Source organism: Solea solea, chromosome 7, assembly GCF_958295425.1.
Source record: "Solea solea chromosome 7, fSolSol10.1, whole genome shotgun sequence".
Lineage (NCBI taxonomy): Eukaryota > Metazoa > Chordata > Actinopteri > Pleuronectiformes > Soleidae > Solea > Solea solea.
Genome location: NC_081140.1, coordinates 13,216,186 through 13,239,018, shown reverse-complemented (window position 1 = coordinate 13,239,018; position 22,833 = coordinate 13,216,186). Strand labels below are relative to the sequence as shown.

General features: G+C 39.4%; 2 protein-coding genes across 5 annotated transcripts; one reads left to right on the top strand and one right to left on the bottom strand.

The window, feature by feature from the left end:
• Positions 1-217: 217 nt before the first annotated feature.
• Positions 218-11,656, top strand: naalad2 (N-acetylated alpha-linked acidic dipeptidase 2). Of its 4 annotated transcripts, XM_058634292.1 has the most exons (21): positions 218-234; positions 1,468-1,645; positions 2,154-2,265; positions 3,468-3,654; positions 4,386-4,487; positions 4,834-4,959; positions 5,132-5,212; positions 6,017-6,122; positions 6,211-6,304; positions 6,456-6,551; positions 7,339-7,424; positions 7,904-8,023; positions 8,106-8,188; positions 8,269-8,332; positions 8,430-8,497; positions 8,587-8,678; positions 8,946-9,036; positions 9,546-9,810; positions 9,891-9,972; positions 10,099-10,191; positions 11,001-11,656. In XM_058634292.1, the coding sequence occupies exons 2-21, from the start codon at positions 1,564-1,566 to the stop codon at positions 11,188-11,190; spliced, it is 2,220 nt and encodes a 739-aa protein (XP_058490275.1). In that variant the 5' UTR covers positions 218-234; positions 1,468-1,563; the 3' UTR covers positions 11,191-11,656. The 4 variants fall into 4 exon arrangements, with proteins under 4 accessions (XP_058490275.1, XP_058490276.1, XP_058490274.1 ...); XM_058634293.1 differs by lacking the exon at positions 218-234 and having other exon boundaries at positions 1,415-1,645; positions 9,645-9,810; XM_058634291.1 differs by lacking the exon at positions 218-234 and having other exon boundaries at positions 1,415-1,645.
• A 304-nt stretch (positions 11,657-11,960) lies between these two features.
• nlrc3l (NLR family, CARD domain containing 3-like) lies at positions 11,961-21,711 on the bottom strand. Its single transcript, XM_058634290.1, has 12 exons — positions 21,405-21,711; positions 19,329-19,445; positions 17,479-17,571; positions 17,213-17,381; positions 16,869-17,016; positions 16,570-16,662; positions 14,909-15,261; positions 14,598-14,795; positions 14,061-14,236; positions 13,670-13,946; positions 13,272-13,487; positions 11,961-12,735 (listed from the first exon to the last, which is right to left on the bottom strand). The coding sequence occupies exons 1-12, from the start codon at positions 21,476-21,478 to the stop codon at positions 12,361-12,363; spliced, it is 2,289 nt and encodes a 762-aa protein (XP_058490273.1). The 5' UTR covers positions 21,479-21,711; the 3' UTR covers positions 11,961-12,360.
• Positions 21,712-22,833: the final 1,122 nt, after the last annotated feature.

Genomic DNA, 22,833 nt, shown 5'->3' with positions numbered 1-22,833 from the left:
TTTTCTTGGAGCTCTTGGAGAGAAAACAAATGTTACTTGTTCTTGTTCAGGCCTTAACTTTAAATACAGAGAGAGTGTCCACCTCCTGAACCGACACTGGAAACTGGTTCCACAGGAGAGGAGTCTGGTAACTGAAGGCTCTGCCTCCCTTCTACTCTTACAGACCACAAGTAAACCTGCATTTTGGGACCAAAGTGATCAGTTGGGATGATAAGGAAAAGGTAGTTCTTTAAGGTATCGGTTCCCAGTGTAGAGAAGCCAACACTCAAGTAATATGATTTTGGCACTTACAGTTATGCATCTAAATTCAACAGTCTTCCCATACGAGCGTGACCCAGTACAGAAGTAGAGAAGTTTCATAACATCTGTGGTGAATACCCATGAGGCTGAGTGAAAGCAACTCCCTGCAGTGGAGATACATCCATCAATGTGGAAGCTGTTTTTACAGCTTCTTCTTTTATTTACATAATGTAGCCATGATGAAAGGCTTTTTTTCTGCTTTTTTTTTGACAGATTCAAAGGTCAGTCTTTTAAAATGGGGATGAACAGCATGTATTTCTCCACTGGTAACACTGGTCACCAGAGAGCAGATAACAGCTGCAGGGTCATTTTCTCCCTGCAGCAGCTAAAGTTTGGCTGGTTTAATGAAAGTGTTTTGTTGTTGTTGTTTTTGAGTGTGAGCACCGGGCAGAGCTGTGTTCTGTGTGTCCTCCCCACATTCCTGAGAGCAGAGTCCTCCTCTCTGTTTCACACTTCGTCCTACCACATGAAAGGGACAAGAGCCAGCATCCACCCCACACAGTCGTTCCCATAAGCAATAGGGGTCAGCCTTTACCTCTTCAGTGTGGGAAAATATGTCAGAAAACACACAAGGTTTTAATGAACTTACGTAAACACTGGTTGTTTTGATGGCCTTTAAGGGCGCAACAATGTTTTCGCTATTGGGAGTGAGTATGGAGAAGAAGAAGAAAAAGCTGAGTTATCTGAGTTTGTATTTGTTTTTGAAAAATATGCAATATAGAATTATCATAACTTTGACTCAACCACACATAAGAAGAGTGTAAAAATGCATTAAAGTAAAGTAAAGCCTGAAGATGTGACCTATAAACACAACACAACCCCAGAAATGTCCATATACAATAAGGAGTTGTGTATTATTCCCACAGCCAGGGATTGTGAGCACTAAGGGTTAACTATGTCCAGCATAGGCCTGGGCAATATGGCCAAAAACATTATTACAATAAATCTATTTAAACAAAATATTGGATAGTTAAAGTCTGAGTTTTTCTCCGATTGTTGTTAATTGTGGGCTTTTGATTATTTCATAACAGCCAAGGTGCACGACACAGTCATTACTGCACTGACCAACCATTGCATTTATGACCAGCTCTCTCTCTCTCTCTCTCACACACACTCACTCACTCACTCCCTCACTCTGCCTTGCTCTATCTCACTCTTCCCCCACAGTGCACAACTTAAGCAAATGACTCTCTTTGACGATCTCTGCTAGTCAGGCATAAACTACTGAGTTGAAAGTCTGTGGGACAACCTGCCTGTTCCACAATGAGAAAGGAGAGCAGGTTAATCCAGTGGATCTGGAGGATTATCCTGGTGACTGCTTTGTTTTTCATGGGCTTCATCGTAGGTAAGACCTGAGAACAACCAACACTATCTGTGTTTCTGTGTATATACATATACATATATATGTTTATTTATTCATCTTTTTGACAAAGACATGTGCATTAAATTGAATTGTCATAGTGAAATTAGTGGGATAATTCATCAGGGATGACTGTATATATATATGGAAATGAAGTAGGAACTATCATAGTAGTAAAATAATGTTATATTTCTTAATACAAACTGTCAAATCTAACAAATGCTGTTTCAGCTGAATCATGAGCTTGTGTTTGTCACCCCTCTGTAACATTTCACACCTTTGTGCTCACAGCAGGTTAACACTTTGCCGTTCAAAATGCCTTTTAAAATGTGATCTCTAACATGCGGGGAATGTTCTGTTAATGTCAAACACAAATAAACACATTATGCTCACTCAGCATGTTCCATCTGCTTTGTCGTGTCATCCAGTCACATGTTGACGACCACTGTAAACTTACACTGCAGTTGTACTGACTTGTGGTGTGGTTCTGCAGGCTGGTTTGCAAAGCCCACACATCCACGTACTACTAACAACAGTGCTTCCACCAAGTACCTGACGGAGTTTTTGGAAGAAATCCAGCCAGACAAGATCAGAGAGCATCTCAGGTAATGGGGGAAAAAACAACCTCTTTGCTACAGAAGATTTAAGCACATACAAAATAAGAATAATTGAATAATTGTTCCATATATAAAGGAAAAGTTCCAAGAGACAGTTCTGATATTAACTTAACCTTAGCCCTAAAACCCCACTGACTCCCCAGTGTGTGTGTGTGTGTGTGTGTGTGTGTTTCCTTACACAGTAAGATGTTACATCCATGGGGAAAAGAAAAACAACATTAATGTTATTTCACTGAAAATAAAAAGTAAGAATTTAGGATGTCAGACGATACAGTGAATATTGTATATTAACCAATGTTGTAATGTAACAAAGTACAAATACTTTGTCACTGTACTTAAGTACAAAATTCACATATCTGTACTTAACTTTGTTACTTATATTTCTAGCAACTTTTACTTTTACTCCACTATATTTCCTCCACCTATCTTTGTTACTCATTATTACCAAATCAAATCAGAAGAAGAAGAGTTGGTAATGGTCTGTATTTACTGTATAGAGGTTTTCTAGTCTTGATGAGCTGCTTCACACTACAGTTTTCCCATTCACCCATTCACACGCTTCAACATGGGGTTAAGTGTCTTGCTCAAGTACACATATAGACCAGGAATTGAACCCACAACCTTCCAGTTGAAAGACAACTACTAAAGACAAATACTTTTACTTCTAAAAAAAAAAAGTATATTATAGTATAAATATTAAATATATTTTATATCAGAAAATTACTTTTGATACTTAAGACTTTTACTTAATAAAAAGTGACTACCAAAGTCATTTTCAGGTAAGATACTTTTACTCAAGTATCCCTTTTAGGTACTTTATACAAGACTGATATTAACATGCTATCATGCTAAGCTAAAATGCAAAAATGCATAGCTCACAATGCTATTGTGTTACACATTAATTTTCCAGAGAGTGTTGCTGAATTGATAAGTATATCTTAACATTATATCAATGATAATGATGTTTCTGTGAACCAGCAGCGACAGAAGCGATAACAAAAGGCTTTCCTAATAATATCTATACCTGCCTCAGTCTATAAAAACATGTGTGCTGCTTTTGAATCGGTAAATTTAAATTCAAATCTTGTGGTTTTGGTGTTTAAAATCCTTAGTGGGGATTAATGAAGCAGCAGCTCCTGTTTTTCCTGTGAGCACAAAGTAAACTTAACTCGTTCTTTCACTTTTGACAGAAAATTTACTCGACTCCCTCACCTGGCAGGTACAGAGCAGAACCTGAAATATGCAGAGCAGATCCAACGTGAGTGGAAGGATTTTGGCTTGGACTCGGTGGAGATGGTGCCGTACGACGTCCTGTTGTCCTACCCCAACAAATCACAGCCCAATTACATCTCCATTGTTGACCAACTTGGCAGTGAGGTATTGGCAAAAAACATTTATATATATTTTTATATCTTACTACTTAAAGAACAATACAATACAATATCAAAGGGATGGTGGGTGTTTTTTTCATGCACGTTAACAATAGAACGACTGCATGCAGCCCTGACTGTTGCAGAGTTCACGTGCAGATTACAGTCACACGTTAAAACTTGTCCGGGCCTCGTCTCCATGTTGCCAGAAAACTGCAAGACAGCTCATTCAGGTCCAAAGTCCTTTTATAGCCATCATGTCCTATAAGTGCAGATAATGATGCAGCACTGAGGCAAACAAAAGATATCAGAGTTTACTGCATGGTCATATAACACCAGTAAACACAACCACTTTATTCAATTATTTAGCCAGATTCCACACCAGGAAGATACTGGAAGTCCAGTATCTGGCATCTGTCCCCATTTAAGTAAATTCAAAAAATTTATTTTTCATCATGATTCATGATATCATGATATCATGATTTGTACTTTCTCTCCGTCATTTAAGCAAGGGAGTAAGAATTCAGATGCTCTACTGAAGTAAAAGTATTATAAAGTCCTACTTTAAATTGCTTTATTCATTTATTATTCATTAATGAATGGATTGATTCATATAATTTCAGAAAATAATGAGAGAGAACTTCACTGTCACAAATTATTACTATAGATGAGTAATTGTGCGATGATGTGATGCTGTTTTGTCAAATGTCATTTCATTTGATCTTTCCTCATTCGCAGATATTTAACACATCATTGGCAGAGCCTGTTCCAGAGGGCTATGAAGATGTTTCTGACATTGTGCCTCCGTATAGTGCCTTCTCTGCGAAAGGACAACCTGAGGTACACACACACACACACACAACCCTAACCATAACCCTAAAACCAGGTCTTAACCCTGAAAAAGCCATTTTCAGGGGTGTGAGGGCCAGCCAAAATGTCCTCACTTCCACAAAAATATCCATACAAGAAAACACACACATACACACACACACACATACACTGGTTTCCATGACTTCAGAGGACATTACGTTGAGTTACATTCATTTCCTGGAGACTTACTCTGACCTTAACCATGATTACTATGATAATAACCTTATAATAACCTTGTAATGTCAGTGATGTTTAAATCGTTTAAATATCCTCACCCATGTGACCATAAGTCTCCCCCTTCTTTCTCTCTTTTCAGGGTGATTTGGTTTACGTGAACTATGGCCGCACAGAAGACTTCTTCCAGCTGCAGCGGGAGATGGGCATCAATGTAACGGGGAAAATTGTCATTGTCAGATATGGGAGAATATTCAGAGGCAATAAGGTACACAGCAGTAGTTTATCAATTCATCAATGCAGGATTAAAAAAAAAGAGGATATTTTTCTCACATGTCTTTAAAAATTGAACACCAATGTCTCCAAAGTCAGGAATAAACATGATTTTGCACGCTGAAATGGCACACTGCTTACTCTGTCTGTATTTGTCTGTCCACCAGGTGAAGAATGCCATGTTAGCTGGAGCAAAGGGGATCATTATGTTCTCTGACCCAGCAGATTACTGGGCTGCTGGAGTCCAGGTACTGTACTGTACTCTGCAATTATTTCAAGCTGAATATTTTACCCTTATTTGTGAAGTATAAAATGAAATGTTTGATTCCTCTCCTTACTGTAGCAGACGCTGATTATAGTCAGGACAATACCTTTATCTTAACCCTTAGTGCTGCAAGTGCACCCTTGGTAAATTGCTGTGGGAATAGTACACAACTCCTTATATGGACATAAGGGGTGTGTGTTTATAGGTTTATATATATATATATATATATATATATATATATATATATGTATGTATATTATATCGGGGTTTTTTCATCCCCTCATGTGTTTTTGAGTTAAAGTTATGATTAATTTCAAAATCTCCTTTTTAGTAGCAATAATTGTGCAGAAGTCACAAAATAGATAATATAAATTTTTCTTTCTATTTGTTCATAAAAGCTAGGGAAAGCTAACTTTGAACTGTGACGTATTTCCAAATTTCACAAATTCTAGTACTTTTTGCTCAGGTGTGTTTATATAGTTGGTGAAAATGGAAAAATAAATTTAATCAGATTGTCATTTTGGGCTGAAAAAGATATAAAGATATAAAGATATAAGACCCACTATATTGTAAATTCTTATAGCCTCTGTATATACTCTACATTGTAAGATAATAATGGGGGGGAAAAGAGCATCTTAAATGCTCTGTGTTTTAAGGGTTAATATCCAAGCATTAACAAAGCATGGATAAGTGGCAGAGTCTTTGCAACATCAATCAATGTATGATCCTGACTACGAATTTAAAAAAGAAAAAAGGAGAAAGAAAGCATTTGAGCTTGTGTGTACAGCCCTACCCTGATGGCTGGAACCTGCCGGGTGGAGGAGCTCAACGAGGAAATGTTCTCAACCTGAATGGAGCAGGAGACCCACTCACACCCGGGTACCCCGCTAAAGGTGCGTGTCTGCATGTGTTATGAATGTGCATGAATTAGAACACGGGTGTGATTTCATCTAACTTACTCAACTGTCCCCTCTGTCACAGAATACACATACAGATTCAGCCTCGAGGAGGGAGTAGGACTTCCCAAGATACCTGTGCATCCAATTGGCTTCCATGACGCAATTCACCTGCTAAAGTACAGAAAATGCTCCTGTGTTTGATAATAACGAATGATGTGGTTTGGTGTGAGAAGTAGTGGATGTGGGTAACTTTAACATAGAAACAAATGTCCACTCCGTTCAAACAATAGTCAGAAGAGTTCACAAAATGCTGATTGTGCCTACCAGGAACATGGGAGGGCAGATCCCACCCAACAACTGGAAAGGAGGTCTGAATGTGTCCTACAGGATTGGTCCAGGATTTACTGACGAATTCAAGAATCAGTAAGTTTGCATTTGTAACAATTTCTTCCTGCGCTGGGTTAAAGTGACCATACTAAGCCACCTGACCCTGGGATAATGTGATTCTTCCAAAATAAACCTCATTCATCTCCAGTTAACAGTCTCTCTGCAGATACAAATACACATTCAGTTTAAGTAAATGCTTGAAAATACTACATTTTCAAGACATAGAGAAGATGAAAGCGGAGGTGTTGAGTGTATATGGTGATATGGTGATAGTAAGTATGATCCAGTATGGTCTACTTTTATTTTGAAAGAAAAACCTAGAGACCTGATTTAAGTTGAATTTATGCTGAAAAAGACCTTTTGTTTGTTGCATTGTTATTTTATGTGTGTTTGTTATGATGTTTGAAAATACATTCATTCATTCATTCATTCATTCATCCATTCAGTCTACATTCCTAGTTGTTGCTCTCCCCTTTTGCTGCCCCTCTTCTCTTGTTTAGTTTTAATGACCCACTGGCTTGTAGCCAACCAAGGAACAAACTATGCACTCATAAGCAACAGCATTCCCTTCCCCTTGTTGCACCACTCTTCTCTAGTTTGTCTAGTTTGTTGCATAAAATAAAATAAAAAAACATGTAAACATGCTCCTGAGGCTGTGTTGCCTTCCAAAGAAATGCACTAATTTTCAGTAAATAATCAAATAAAGTTTGTCCTGCTCACATTATTCCCAGTTAACATATTTGTTCTCCTCCTCCTGATGACCATATGAATGTTCCTTTACTCAGCATGCGTCACTCATTCCTAATACTCTTGTGTATCCCAGAAAGGTGCGCATGAACATCCACACTAACAACCAGGTAACCAGGATCTACAACGTCATTGGCACGATCAGAGGAGCTCTGGAGCCAGGTATGACCACACAACCTGCCCTAACCCTTCATTCTGCCCTTTAGCAACAGTATACACCCGGCTAAGCGCATGCAAGTCATGACACACTGCAATTACCACAAACAAGAGTTACAAGGTTAAAAGTTGTCTGCAACTGCATTTTTGTAGCACTCAAGATTTTTCCGTTGGTTCTTCACACTTCACACTTTATATACACATTATAGATTATAGTGAACACAATTTAAGATATATTTAAATGTAGAAAATTTAATTTGAAGTGATGCCCATCACTGACTTTATCAAAGTCATTGTCCACCTCTAATACATACTGTACAGTATATACTAGCATAATGACGACAGAAAGGACAATATACATTATCAGTGTGTTTTAAGACTATTTGAACAACATCTTGAAATTTAATCTTGTGAAATTAAATAAGGAAAGAAACGTATGTTGTTGGCTCAGGGTGGATCGTGTGTGTGTGTGTGTGTGTGTGTAGACAGGTACGTGATTCTAGGAGGGCACCGGGATGCTTGGGTGTTTGGAGGAATTGATCCTATGTCTGGGGCTGCAGTTGTCCACGAGACTGTCAGGAGTGCTGGCAAGCTTCTAAGTAAAGGTACATCTGTGCATAAAGTGACTTATGTGAATAATCCCACAGTCACACAGTCCTTACTGAGTGTGTGTGTGTCTGTGTTTAGGCTGGAGGCCAAGAAGGACTATGATATTTGCCAGCTGGGATGCAGAGGAATTTGGACTGCTGGGATCTACAGAATGGGCAGAGGTAGCACTTACTTCAACACACACACACACATGCGCGCACATACGCACAAACACACTAACCACATGCATTTTTCTCCTAAGGACAATGCCAAGGTGCTGCAGGAGAGAGCTGTGGCCTACATAAATGCAGACTCTGCGATAGAGGGTCAGTGTTTTCTTTGCCGCAGTACAATCTTCTGTGTATAAAAAGGGTGCAGAGGCTGAAATAGTTTGGAAATGATTTGTGCATCCTCCGTTCACAGGTATGTACACACTGAGAGTGGACTGCACTCCGTCTCTACACACGCTGGTGTATGACCTCACCAAGCAAGTGAGCAAATTCATACACATGCGAGACTATATCAACACAGCGATACTGAGTTAAAATTAAAATGTTTGCTTTACTGTGATTGCCTGTAGATAGCCAGTCCAGAGGAAGGAGAAGAAGGTGTTTCTCTGTATGAGAGCTGGCACAAGAGAGACAACTGGACAAATGACCGCGATGCACCCAGGTATGAAGCATCATCACCAGGTGCTTGTTTGGCTCAGAGCCAGGGTGTAACCAAACTACCAGCGAAACAATAAAGCCATGAGAGCAGCAGGTAGTTAGGAATAAGAAGAGAAAGATGCTGAAATAAGAGATAAAGACATAAGAGATCATATCTTAACTATGTGTTTAGTTTAGGTTTATGTTAGAAAAGTAGTATTTGACGTGTCTTTTGAAAAAAAAAATCAATACAGTGATCAGACACACCGTTTCATCATTCTGATGTTTGTAGAATCAGTAAACTCGGCTCAGGCAGTGATTTTGAGGCCTATTTCATCCGTCTGGGAATTGCTGCAGGCAGAGCCAGATACACCAAGAACAAGGTATGTGACATAAACACGGCGTGTGACTATGACTATGTTCTACTTCAGCTGCTTGTGTGTTTGTGTACATATTTGTCTTTTTATCTATGCAGTGAGTGTTTTGTTTAGTTGAAGACTGAAGACATCTGTTTACGTACTTAGATAGATTTTTATTTTATTACCAGGAACATTGTAACATAATTCATCTGAAAATAGGCTCTGTGAAGCAAAACTATCAGACCTGACTGAGGGAGCATCTTCAGTCCTGCTCAAACCTGTGTGCAGCTGTATTACTTGATTTGTCCCATAATTGTGCTGGGGCCTCCGGCTGTCCTCTACTTCTAATCATAATTTCTGGCAGGTTGTAGAACGTATGTAAACACAGCTAAATTGAAGTTGTATGGCGCCGATAAGCCTGATAATCAGTGCGTGAATTCATCTGACAGTAGTTTGAATGTACAGATATGCATTTAAGCTTTAACTGTGGAATCTGTGAAATGTCCTCTTTGTGTTTGCATGTTCATCTCAAGAAAACGGAGCGGTACAGCAGTTATCCGGTCTATCACAGTGTATATGAAACCTTTGAGATTGTGGAGAAATTTTACGACCCCCACTTCCGGCGGCTTCAGGCAGTGGCTCGGGTGAGAGGAGGGCTCATCTTCCTATTGGCAGATTCCCAGCTGCTTCCTCTCAGTGCCAACGAGTATGCAGGCTCGCTGAGGAAGTACGCGCAGAGCATTGCTCAGCTGGCGCAGAGGCACCCAGAGGAGCTGGAGACGTTTGAGGTGTCTTTTGGTGAGTTGGCTTTGGCCACTGTGTCGTCAGTCTATGGTAATTAACGTTCTCATCTGGAACATCTGCACTTGTGTTTTTAGATTTTCTGTTTTCAGCAGTGGAGAACTTCACGGTGGCAGCCAGGGGTTTCCATGAGCGCCTGAAGACTCTTAACACGGCAGAGTAAGTGTGTTAGTCATTTCCATTTTCCAAAACCCTGAATATATTTGATGACGTTTTTCTGTTGTTACATAAGTGTGTCACCTTCATTTTGGTTTGTTTGTGTGTGTGTGTGTGTGTGTGTGTCAGTCCTCTGGAAGTTCGTGTTATGAATGATCAACTCATGTATCTGGAGAGAGCCTTCATAGATCCTCTGGGTTTACCTGGTAGACCCTTCTACAGGTCAGTCTTACACTCTCTCTTTCAAATGTACAGTACATGTACCAGGCAGGAGTCTCACCAGCTACACGTGTACTTGACTACAACAACCACAACTTAGTGGACTAGTTGACTATTTAGTATTACTATTATTATTATTATTATCACCGATTAAAAAATATCACCAGAATCTGCACATCTGATGTAGCTGAGCAGCATGTTGACCAGATTTGGAGGTTTGAAGCTAAAAGCAGATTCTCCGCTGGTATTGTGGGCAATTTTTATGAATTTGCATGTGAATGAAAGGACATTAAAATCACTTCTAAAAGAAATGGGAAGTCAGTGTAAAAAAAATATTCCATATCTGAAGGAAAGTGGTCTTTGTCGCATTAGGAATATCGGCCTCAGAATTCTCAAGTCCACAATAGACACCAACGTTTAAACTTCTCTTTATATCTACACCTGAGCACTTCTTTCTTTCTTTTTGCCCTGACATGTCAAACATCCCAGTGAATGACAGGAATAATGTAGCTGCCTGGTATAGCAAACAACTTCATTTAATGATTTAAAACCTGATTTAGATTTTTATTCAGCTTCAGTGGCCGTCTCGCTATTTAATGGTAATTATCTCAGCTACTTTCAACTCAGCTCTGTTAGTGGGATGGGCTTGAGTATTAAATTGTGATTCAGAAAACTTGGAAGAGCATTCATTTTTCAGCATGATGATGACCATGCAGATTTTTATTTTCACAGATTCTTCTCACGCTGTGTGTTTCGAAAATTGCTGGGGTATCAGTGCGTTCTCTAACATAACACCCTCCTCTCTGTTTCAGACACGTGATCTTTGCTCCCAGCAGCCATAATAAATATGCCGGGGAGTCTTTCCCTGGGATCTACGATGCACTGTTTGACATTGAGAACTCAGCTGACCCTGAAAGGGCCTGGATGGAAGTCAAGCGTCAAATCAGCATTGCAGCATTCACCGTTCACGCTGCCGCCATGACTCTAACACCTCCTGCATGACGAAAGCATGAACAGCCATGTGACGGAATTAAATCAAATTACTGGAAAAGTAGAAAAGCGAAATGTGGAGAGAATACAGCAGCTGCAAACACGCAGTGATGGACAACCACCTGACATGTTTCAGGAACATCCACAGCTCAGCAATACTGGGAATTTCTAAGCATCGTAAACCACACTACAACTTTCAAAACTGTCTTTTTACTGGATTAGTTTAACAGCCGATAATGTGGCTAAAGTGAAAAAGGACTTAAGTACTTTTTTCTTTTGTTTTGTAATAACAGTCTCTGGCTACAAGGGATCCAAATAAAACCAACCCATCTTTTATACAAGATCAAAAAACTTACAGATATCTTGTCCTCATAAGAGAAGAAAACTAGAGAAATTATTGGTTTGGCTTTATTTATATCATGTGTTTGTTTTTGGGTTTTTTAGATACATAATAAATTACTTTTCTGAAATTCTTTAACAGCAAGTGGTAATTGTACAAACGCATAAAAAAAGTCATTTATGAGAAATAACGGAAAATGTGCTTTATGAATGTGTAAGTGAACGGGCAGCATTGAGTGCTCATCAAGACTAGAAACCAGACCATTTAGTATTCAACAGGCTTTCACTTATTACCAACTAACCACCTGCATAGGAGAGAAATGCAGTGTTTTCTAAAGCGCCACGAGTCATGTTAGATGTAGTTCTTTGGCGTTGTTAAGTATTAGTCACATGCATTTAGTGCAAAAAAAATAAAAGCATCATCAGTTCATTTGGCGCAACTGTAGCTTTTCAGACACATAATTTAATGAGAGCAAACAATCCCGACGTATGAAACCTTCACCAAAACTAAAATGAGACAGGCGTCTGTTAAGCCTATGATGAGAAGAAGTTCATTTACTACCCCTTACCCCTTTCCCCTTCACGACGGTTGTCCCTGGAGCTAATAGCAGCTGACACAGAGCGAAAGGCAGGGTTCACCCTGAACAGGTCGCCAGTCCATCACAGGGTCAACACACAGACACAAACATCCATTCACTCTCACATCCAATTCACCTCTGCATGACTGTAGAGACCCAGAGAAAACCCACACACACGTAGAGAACTTGCAAACACCATGCACCCTGCTGCAAGGCAACAACACGACCCACCACTCCACTAATATATATCGTATCTTCCCTTAACTCAGTCGTCTTCCTGATTCATCTCTCTGAGGCACTCCTGTAAGTTTCGCACCCTGTCTGCTGGAGCAGTCTGTATTTTCTTTTCTAGCAGCTGCTGCATCTTTTCCCGTCCAGCCACTGCTGGAGTGTCGTGAGGGAACAGAAAGCCGCTCAGTAATTTGTTGTGGCAGGCCGGGGAAAGCAAGCCGCACAGGAAGCGCAGGAACATGTCATAGTCACCAAGAGGTGAACTGAGGGTTCGATCCAGAGCAGACTGGAGCAGGGCTGCTGATTTGTTCTGATGGTTCTTGAAGATGTGCAAAGTCCGGTGTGAGTCCAGAACGTTCTTATTATCAATGTGGAAAGCTTTGAAGACGTACAGGGCAGCCATGAACTCCTGGAAGAAAGAGGTTTGAGTACTTTTTAGATTGTTTCGCTGTAATCAACATAACATTTGCAAATTATGCAAATAGCATTTAAAAGGTCCAGTGTGTAACATGTAGGGAGGATTTAATGGCAGAAACTGAACATACTACACCTTAAAACAACAATAATTTGGTTTTCGTAGCCTTAGAAAATGCCTTTATGTTTTTTTACGCTTTACGGAAGCTGTCATCTGGTGTTGACATGTTTCTACAGAAGCCCAAACTGACAAACCAGCCACAGTGTGCATACCATGTTTTGAAGCAGAAGCTTCCTCCACATATAAAATAGAAAGACATTCTTGTTTCATATGTGAAGGCCACCATAGTTCCCTGATGTGCTTGGGAAAGGAAGGCATGCGTGGTATAGTCCTATGTTTGTTACAATCTGCATTGTCACATAAGATGTCTTATTCTTACACATCGGACCTTGAACTTAAACTGTAATTACAGTAACCTACAGTATAATGGAATATTAAAGTATTAGATGAGTGATGCAGGGATTTTTTACCTGAAAGGTGAAGTGTATAAAGCAGAATGTCCTCCTCGTGTCTGAAGCTGCAGCAGGAAGCTCTGTGCACAGGCCGGAGAACACCGCCACCTCCGTCAAATTCAGACCACACCCCTTCACTTCCTCTTCGTAGAACACACTGGTCTTTCTCTCTATCATTTTAAAGGCCATGTGACCCATCTTCACCAGCAGCTGTTTGTCATCTTCGGACCATTTCTGAGTGGAAATGCAGCATCAAGGTGACGAGACCGCAAGACACCGATTAGAAACTTTTACATTTCAATGTCCTTTTAAACAAAATTTCAAGATAAACTTAAAATAACTTGCATCCATTCGATGTTTTATTTCTGTGTTGCTAAATAGTGAATTATGGAACACAAAAGACAGGTAGACATTACCAGGTTGTTTTCTTGCTTTCCGTAGTAGAACATCAGCCTGCGATTGGTTTGGACAATCAGAATGTGGATGTAGAATGGCGTCAGCCTGGGGGGATGCTCCCCATAGCCCTGATATGAACGGTAGCAGCGCTCAAACACTGTGGCGATCATCCAGCAGACAAAGGGCTGGCGGGCGAGCATGCAGAGAGTTGGCAGGCGCTTATAATGTTCCAAAATATTCGTAGCTTGCTCTGCATTGCTAAAGCGTCTGCTAAAATAGTCATCTTTCATCTCATCGCTGGAGAGAGGAGGGGAGAAGAAGATGAGAAAACTGGTGAGACTGAATTTAAGACTGCAGGATTATCTGTCGGATGTTTTATATTAACTTCAACCATAAGATATCTACACACACCTGAAGCCATGGATTTCTGTGACCATGTCGATTAGATTAGATGGGATTTGTGACACAGCCGCTCGTCTACCCAGGATCCAGATGAGGGCGCCCCGAAGCACAGTTCCCCGGAGGATATTTACAATCAGGATGTCAAGAGGTGCTTGCGTGTCATTGTCATTTATTACTGGGGAATTCTGGAAAGAAAATGGACAAGTATAAGTTACCAATCATCATATGTTCCACTACAAAGCAATGTGTGTTATAAAATATAGCTAGATTTCTCTTTTGAGTGTTTTGAATCTTCACTGGTTACGTACCGGCTACTGGTTTTACCTACAGTTAAATTAAGCAAATCAACAGACGCAAAACAAACAAAAACATGAATCTGAGCTTAAAACCTTCCTCTATTTTTAAAGATAGCAGTGAATGTGTGTAAATTTAAAGCAGAAACCTATGGGATAGATGTAATTATGTAACGTAATATGTTAGAATGCTAGGATGTGAGCTGCACTCAAAATCATACTGATGGAGTCTCAGGTGTGCACTGATAGATACCTCCCAGTCCAGAGGAGCTTGGTAACAGTCAAAGGAGTCCATAATGATGAGAAATTTACAGTCCTCCTTGTCCAGGTGTCTCATGTCTTTGCACTCAGGATGATAATATTTTATCACTTCCATGATAGAATAGGGAAGGTTTTGGTTTCGCAGATTCCACAAAGAGTGGAAGGAAAGTTTGATGACAAACTGTAGATCCTACACAAAATCAAATGAAGAACAGAAACTTGAGTTGTGAGCATTACAATACTAAATTACAACACGACTTATTCCGTCTGCTATTTCGATGAAATTCTCACACCAAATCTCACCCTGTTAGCTTGCATTTTTGCCCAGTCCAGGCAGAATTTCGCCACAGAAACGGACATTCCAATTCCTGGAATCCCAGTGGTCAGCACCGTCCTCACTGGTGTACCGTCAGCCTTCTGTAGTCGGAACAAATTGTTCAAACTAACAAAGGTATCAGGACTGGGGATTTGGAGAGGTTGCAGAGGGTGCGAGTGGAACTCATGAGACTGGTCAACTCCTCCGTAACAGGAGGTGGAAATCTGGGGCTCGACGTAGACGACATCTAGAGGTTTGCACTTTCCGGCTCGAGGTACGCCCTCAAAGATGATTTGGTGCTTTCTGATCAAATCATCCTTCAGCTGAAAACGTGTCCACGCTGTCGGTGGAGGAAGATATGAAGGGATGTAAGAAAACTACATGTAAACACTCACTGGCCACTTTATTGGGGCACCTGTTCAACTGCCTGTTAACACAAATATCTAATCAGCCAATAACATGGTGGCAACACAACACATTGAGGCATGTAGACACGGTTAAGACGACTTCCTGACATTCTTACTGAGCATCAGAATGGAGAAGTAATGCGATTTCAGTGACTTTGAACGACATGGTTGTTGGTGCGAGACAGGCTGGTCTGAGCATTTCGGAAACTCGGCATAAAACATACGTGATAGATAAAGTGATACAAGTAGATGCAATATATAAATGTGTGAGTGGATGTGTGTGAACGGGTGAATGTGGTCATTGAGAGTAAAGAAGTGCTTTATAATTAAAGAACATTTCCCATAAAATCTAAAAGGCACATATAATCTACAACAGCGGTCCCCAACCCCCGGGCCGGTAGCGGTCCGTGGGTCAATTGGTACCGGGCCGCATAGAAAGAATACATAATTTACATTATTTCCGTTTTATTTACTATCTGATTGAGAACGATGTTTTATTTTGAAAAATTACCGGATTCTCTCAGCCACATCTGTCCATCTGTCAAGATGCTTGCCCTGGTCACATGTCACGGTCGCAAGAAGAAAATCAACTGCTGGAGATCGCAAATGACGGCTGAGCGCGGAGGTTTTTTTTGCTGCTGCTGCTGTTGACACAGCACCCGTCTCCTGGCTCGCGTCATCTGGGTCCTCCGTTACCGGCTGCTGCGCAGTTAACAGGCGGGACTTCAATGTTGTACATTTGCCCTTTGGTCAGCGGGCAGCATCTGCAATTGGGTGAATTTCGGCCACAGGAATGTTGCAGCTTTGTGGAGATCAGTGATGGATTAGGCCATTTTTTCCCCCAACCGTTTACGCACGGCTGCAGTCGCGATGTTACGAGGACGGTCTGTGAAAATATTGTCTGACATTAAACCAGTCCGTGGCTCAAAAAAAAAGGTTGGGGACCGCTGATCTGATCTGAATAGTCCTATTTCGAAATCTTTGCATTTCACCACTTCCCAGACTGTATACAAAAAGCAGTATCATGTTGCTTGCCAAAAAACATAAACCTCCCTGATCCCACTTTGTAAAATGTTAAAATTGATGTCAGTGCCAGTATAAAGAGAACCATCACACTCTCAGACAATTTACCATGATAGTGTTATTGTGCAGAGCACAAGCAGTTTATAGGTGCTAAAAATAGTTTTGTTATAAATATGTACAGGAAATATTATCAACCATGTCAGTAAATATTCACTCACCTCTCCTGCACTCATTCTGCAGTTCATCTGCTAAAGTTTTCTTCTTGATACTTTCTAGAGTGTTTATTGTGACCATCAGGGAACGATCCTGGCCTGCGGAATAATTTAAATAAACATAGTAAGCACAGAGGGGGATGGATTATTCACACCAGGAGGATAAGGCATTTGTTTCTTAGACATAATAGTTCATTGTTTATGAAACTATAGCAGTCAACTCAAAAGGTCCAAAAAGGTTCACTTCAAATTCATCATCACTTCTCTAAATTCATCACTCTGCTTGTGCTGTAACTTTATCTTACCAAGGATCTCCAGCATCATGTCCACCAAATCGAGTAAGTCTCCTTCCATCATATTTTCCCGGGTGAAGCTTTTTTCAAAAGACAAAACACCGATCTTAAAGAAGTAAAGCTCTTCTTCGGTGAGATTTGCAAGAGCACTCTGGATACTCTACAGACAACACAATAAGTTACACAATGTTTACACGTTATTAAATCAACTTTTTTCAAACTGTTTAGACATCAGTTGGTGAATGTGCTACTACCCTGAATCACAATGCTTTAAAATGCTTTATTAGCATCAACGTCCTTTAGATTAGAACAACAACCGTTCAAAAATCATTTGTTTTTGGTTGTTGTGCACTAACCCTGAATATATGGGGCAGGTCTTGCTCTGGGTGCATTCTGCCTAGCCGAAAGTTCTCATCAGACTGTGTAGTGTCATCTGGTTCGACAGGCTCTGGTGGTTCTGGGGATGTGGCGATCAAATTTTCTTCCATATCCTCATCATCATCATAATTGTCTGAATAGTATTCCCTGAGAGAAAACAGAAACGCCAACAATAAGTTCAGAAATTGCGCTGCAAAAACTGTCCGATAATCATACTGTGTTTGTTTATCTGTCCGTCCTCCACCTGGTGTCAATGACAGCAGCTCCTGGTGGTGGCTGCTGAGTGGTCACAGTGTAGAGCGTCTCTGGAGACTCTGATGGGCGAATCAGCTGCATCCTACATAAAGGAAACAAGATTACACACTATCGGAGTACTTTAACCGCATATTTAAAATACATTTACAGTTAAAGTTACCACTACACACAGAAGTTCGGCGCATTCGGAATAAGAACCTGTGTTGGCCTGCGCAGAAAACCACTCAGTTCCATTCATTTACTAACACAAGCACTAAATATATAGTAAAATAATATTTTTATTACTAAAGCTATTCATGTGTTCTACCTCGGACCGCGTTTGTTTTCAGGTGCAGACTGTGGTGCTCATTTCCTTGCATACACCTCTAGCTACACCTCAAGCAGCAAAGCAACTCTACTCTATCAAATAATCAAGGTTTAGTTGTTTTATTATGGGTGCACAGTAAATATGGGTGGACAATATTAGTTTTCAGTTAAAGCAGTGGATAATTATGAAAATGTAAATATAGAAAAAAAAACAACAACGGTAGCTTCACTTGGTGGCAGAGATCAGATTTGTACAGGCCAGTGTGTACATCTCACAGCAGAGGTGTTTAAAATGCTCCTAGTCTCTTTCCACTCTTTGCAACTGTGATGTTTTTTGTAATCTGCTGAACTTGTTTCTGTACATGTGACACCTACTCTCCTCTGTGGCTCTTCCTGAGATGTCTCCCATTTTTTAGGGTTTTTGTGGAGTTTTTCCTCACTCGGTGTTAGGGTCTAAAGTTAGGGGGTGTCACTGCACAGGCTGTATAGCCCTTCTATTAGGGATGTAACGATTACCGGTATGACGATAAACCGCGGTAAAATTCCCGACGGTTAGTAATACCGTTTAAAATTTTAATTATCGTTAAAACCGTGATTGATTACCGCAACTGAAAACCGAAAAACTCACAGTGATATTGCTCATTTCCTGGAGAAGCAGCAGCATCTGAACGGCACTCGCTCAGAAGCGGGCACGCATGCGCAGTTTGCACTGTCTGTCCAGCGACAACATGGCTGAAGCCACCTGCGCTCCAGAGATAACCCCCCGTAAGATCAGAAGTCTGTGCATATTTTGTATTTTTAAACGAGGTTGAGGGTAAAATAATTGAAGACAATCAATCCTTGTGCAGAAAATGCAAAAAAACAAAATTTCCGCGAAGCCACTTCCAATATGATGAGCCATCTCCGTGACCACCACACACAACTTTTCAGCGAGTAAATCAACAAAAACGGGATTTAGATATAGTGGGAAACGTCATGTTTTGTCTCGCGAAAGCGAGTAGTGTGCAGACGACACATACCGTAGCAGACCAAAATGTGTTTGTTTCTGTGTTTTTTTATTTTATTTTTATGCTGTGTACGACCGCTGCTACTTAATTATTATCCGACACAGAGTGAGGACCTGTGTGTGTGTGTGTCAGTCAGTCAGATGATAATTATTATTATTATTATTATAATAATAATAATAGTGATAATAACAATAATAATAATAGTGATAATAACAATAATAATAATAATAATAATAATAATAATATAATATAAAATATCTTTTTTTAAATAAAACTTGGTTAAAAGATTTCAGTGTGTGTGTTCAGTACTTTTGGAACATTTTGAACACATCTAACAATACCGTGATAATATTGATAACCGTGATAATTTTGGTCACAATAACCGTGATATGAAATTTTCATATCGTTACATCTCTACCTTCTATATAAATAAAATTGACTTTACTTGACCATAAGTGGTGCAAAAAAGGCCAAAATACACAGATGCATCTTCCTGATGCTTGAATATGAAAAAAAGACATGGTACCTTGTCTCCCCAATTGGAATGAAGCCAGGTAATATCATGGCAACCTCTTTATCTTCTCCACCCTCATCCTCGCTCTCTTCACTCTCACTCCTCATTGAACCATAACTGGAGGGCGGCCTGTTTAGGGGAAGGAAACAGGTGTTGGAAGAATACAGACTTAAAAATTACACCATCATTTAGTTGCTTTTTCACTAGCAATAGATTGGTAGATTATGTGTACCATTATTTTCTATCTCTGCATTAAATAAACAAATGTGCTTAAGTTAAAGTTTGTAATGTCTGGGTTTGTTGTTGAGAACTGGATCAGTGGTTCAAAAACATTAAAATAATCATGATATGTATAGGCTTTAACTTTTTTCTAAAAGATAAAGAGCACAGGAGGTGCGTCAGGCAGCTTTACCATGCGATAAATTTGCCTGCGAATGTGTCTAAGCCCTTTTTACTAAATGAAAATTGGTTTTGTGTTACTTGTATAGCCATTACCCCAAACTTCAATACAATAGGTTACATAAACTGCGGTCAAGTGAGCCGTCATTCGTTTTCGCGTGGTCAAGTGGCCGTCATTCGTTTTCGCGTGGTCAAGTGAGCCTTCATTCGTTTTTAAATGCGCCCTTGTAGTCGACTTACGGTCGACTGAGACTGTCAGCGCTAGTTTGATACCGAGCGAGATCACTTCCGGTTTTCAAAATAAGACGTTACTAATACAAGTGCAATCAATCATGCTGATTTTAAGACATTGAGTCGCATTGTCCAGAAGCTATTGAACTAAATATTTTCCCTAATTTATTTAGAATTTTACTGTACAATAACAACACATTGGCCCATAAGTTCTGCCAATGGTTGACACAATTGATCTCAGGAGCATGCTGACTACTCCCTCACTCATTATCAAACAATTTTACTGTATCATTTTTGAGAAATAAGCATCAAAGTTGTCTCTTTTTATTCTCAGAAAAAGGCAAAAAACTCAATTTTTACTGTACAATATCATCACTTTGGCCCATAAGTTCTGACAATGGTTGGTACAGTTGACTTCAGGGGCATGCTGACTACGACCTCAGTCATTGTCAAACATTTTTACTGTATCATTTTTGAGAAATTAAGCCTCAAAGTTGTCTCTTTTTATTCTCAGAAAAAGGCTGAAAACTCAATTTTTACTGTACAATAACATCACTTTGGCCCATAAGTTCTGATAATGGTTGGTACGGTTGACCTCAGGAGAATGCTGACTATGAACTCAGTCATTAACAAACATTTTTACTGTATACATTTTGAGTAATTACTCCGCAAAGTTGTCCTTTTTTTTACTCAGAAAAAAGTAGAAAACTCAATTTTTACTGTACAATAAAACCAATCTGGCCCATAAGTTCTGACAATGTTGGTACAGTTGTCTTCAGGGGCATGCTGACTACTCCCTCAGTCATTATCAAACATTTTGACTGTATAATTTTTGAGAAATTAATCCTCAAAGTTTTGTTTTTTTTACTCAGAAAAAGGAATTTTCAGCCTTATTCTGAGATTAAAAAGAGACAACTTTGAGGATTAATTTCTCAAATTTAAACAGTAAATTTGTTTGATAATGAGTGAGGAAGTAGTCAGCATGCTCCTGAGATCAATTGTGCTAACCATTGTCAGAACTTATGGGCCAATGTGTTGCTTTTGTACAGTAAAATTCTAAATAAATTAGGGAAACTATTTAGTTCAATAGCTTCTGGACAATGTCTTAAAATCAGCTCGATTGATTGCACTTGTATTAGTAACGTCTTATTTTGAAAACCGGAAGTGATCTCGCTCGGTATCAAACTAGCGCTGATTCTCAGCCGACTCCCAGCATTTACCGTAAATTCGACTGCACGAGAGCACTTAAAAACGAATGACGCCTCACTTGACCACGCGAAGACGAATGACGGCTCACTTGACCGCAGTCTATATAGAACAATATATAATAAACAGACTATTTTTATTCAAAGTATATCTATATTTATGTAATATATAATGCAGTTGTTGCATTAGCTGACGGTAGAAGAAGCCAACTTATGAAATAAAGCCGTCCAAACAACAAAAACACACACCTACCTTTCCATTTTATAGTCTGGGTCCATGGCTCCGCTCATGACAGACTCCGTCAGCAGTAAAATGACATTTGACATTAGTAAATTGGGGTTAACGTTTCAACCAAAAACTCGACTCCAACGCGCCGACATGTCGTTCTTGGTGCCAACATTCATACACGAGACGACAAAGTAGATTTATGAAAACATAAAGAACATAAATATAAATAAATCCTATTGAAATATATACAATACAAGAAAGCAAAGAAAAACTAAGACATTTATACAGGCCGTAGCGTCCTGCCCATGATCAAAATCTCTCGAACTATACTTTCGGTTTCAAACAGGATGTAAGTTGACAAAACTCAATTTACCTTCCGGTACAACTCATTCAAAATAAAAGTAATAAAAAATAAAACAAAATAAACCTTTTTGACCTGAACATTTTTCATGGCTTCATTGCTTTAAAGACTAACTTACATAACTGTTGGACAGTTATGTGGTCTACTTCCCTGCTTTCTCCTTTAACAAATCAAAAAACAAAAGCAGTATGTTACAGTAGTTTATAAAGTTAAAATGGACTGGAAAGTTAATGGAAACACTGGAGTTTGGTGCCTTGACTTTTCCATGAAGTGGATAAACAGCTCTTAAAACATTGGAGAACTCCAAACCTTTAACGTAAAAGAAATCTGTCATTATACAGTGACTTCATACAGTTGAAACCAGAAGTTTACATACACTATATAAAAAGACACATATGGTTTTTTTTCTCTCACTGTCTGACATGAAATCAGACAATTACTTTTCCTGTTTTAGGTCTGTTAGGATTACCAAAATTATTTCTATTTGCTAAATGCCAGAATAATGAGAGAAAGATTTTTTTAGACAATTTTTTATTACTTTCTTCAAAGTCAGAAGTTTACATACACTAAGATTATTACACCTTTAAACAATTTGGGAAAGCCCAAATGAAGATGTCATGTCTTTGGAAGCTTCTCATACGTTTATTGATAACATTTGAGTTAATAAGAGATACACCTGTGGATGTATTTTAAGGCACACCTGAAACACACTGCTTCTTTGTGCAACATCATGGGAAAGAGAATTTTGGACTTGCACAAGTCTGATTCATTCCTCATGACTTCTGACTTTGAAGAAACTAATAAAAGATTGTCTAAAAAATCCTTTTCATTATTCTGGCATTTAGCAAATATAAACAATTTTGGTAATCCTAACAGACCTAAAACAGGAAAAGTGATTGTCTGATTTAATGTCAGACAGTGAGAAAAAAAAGCATGTGTCTTTTTATATAGTATATGTAAACTTCTGGTTTCAACTGTATATATCCATACTTTAAGGTCCTCCACCATTGGAATAAAGTGCCTTGGCATTAATTATACAGGAATACTCTTCCTGTAACTCTTTATAAAAAGGCGCCTCAATCTCTTGTCAAC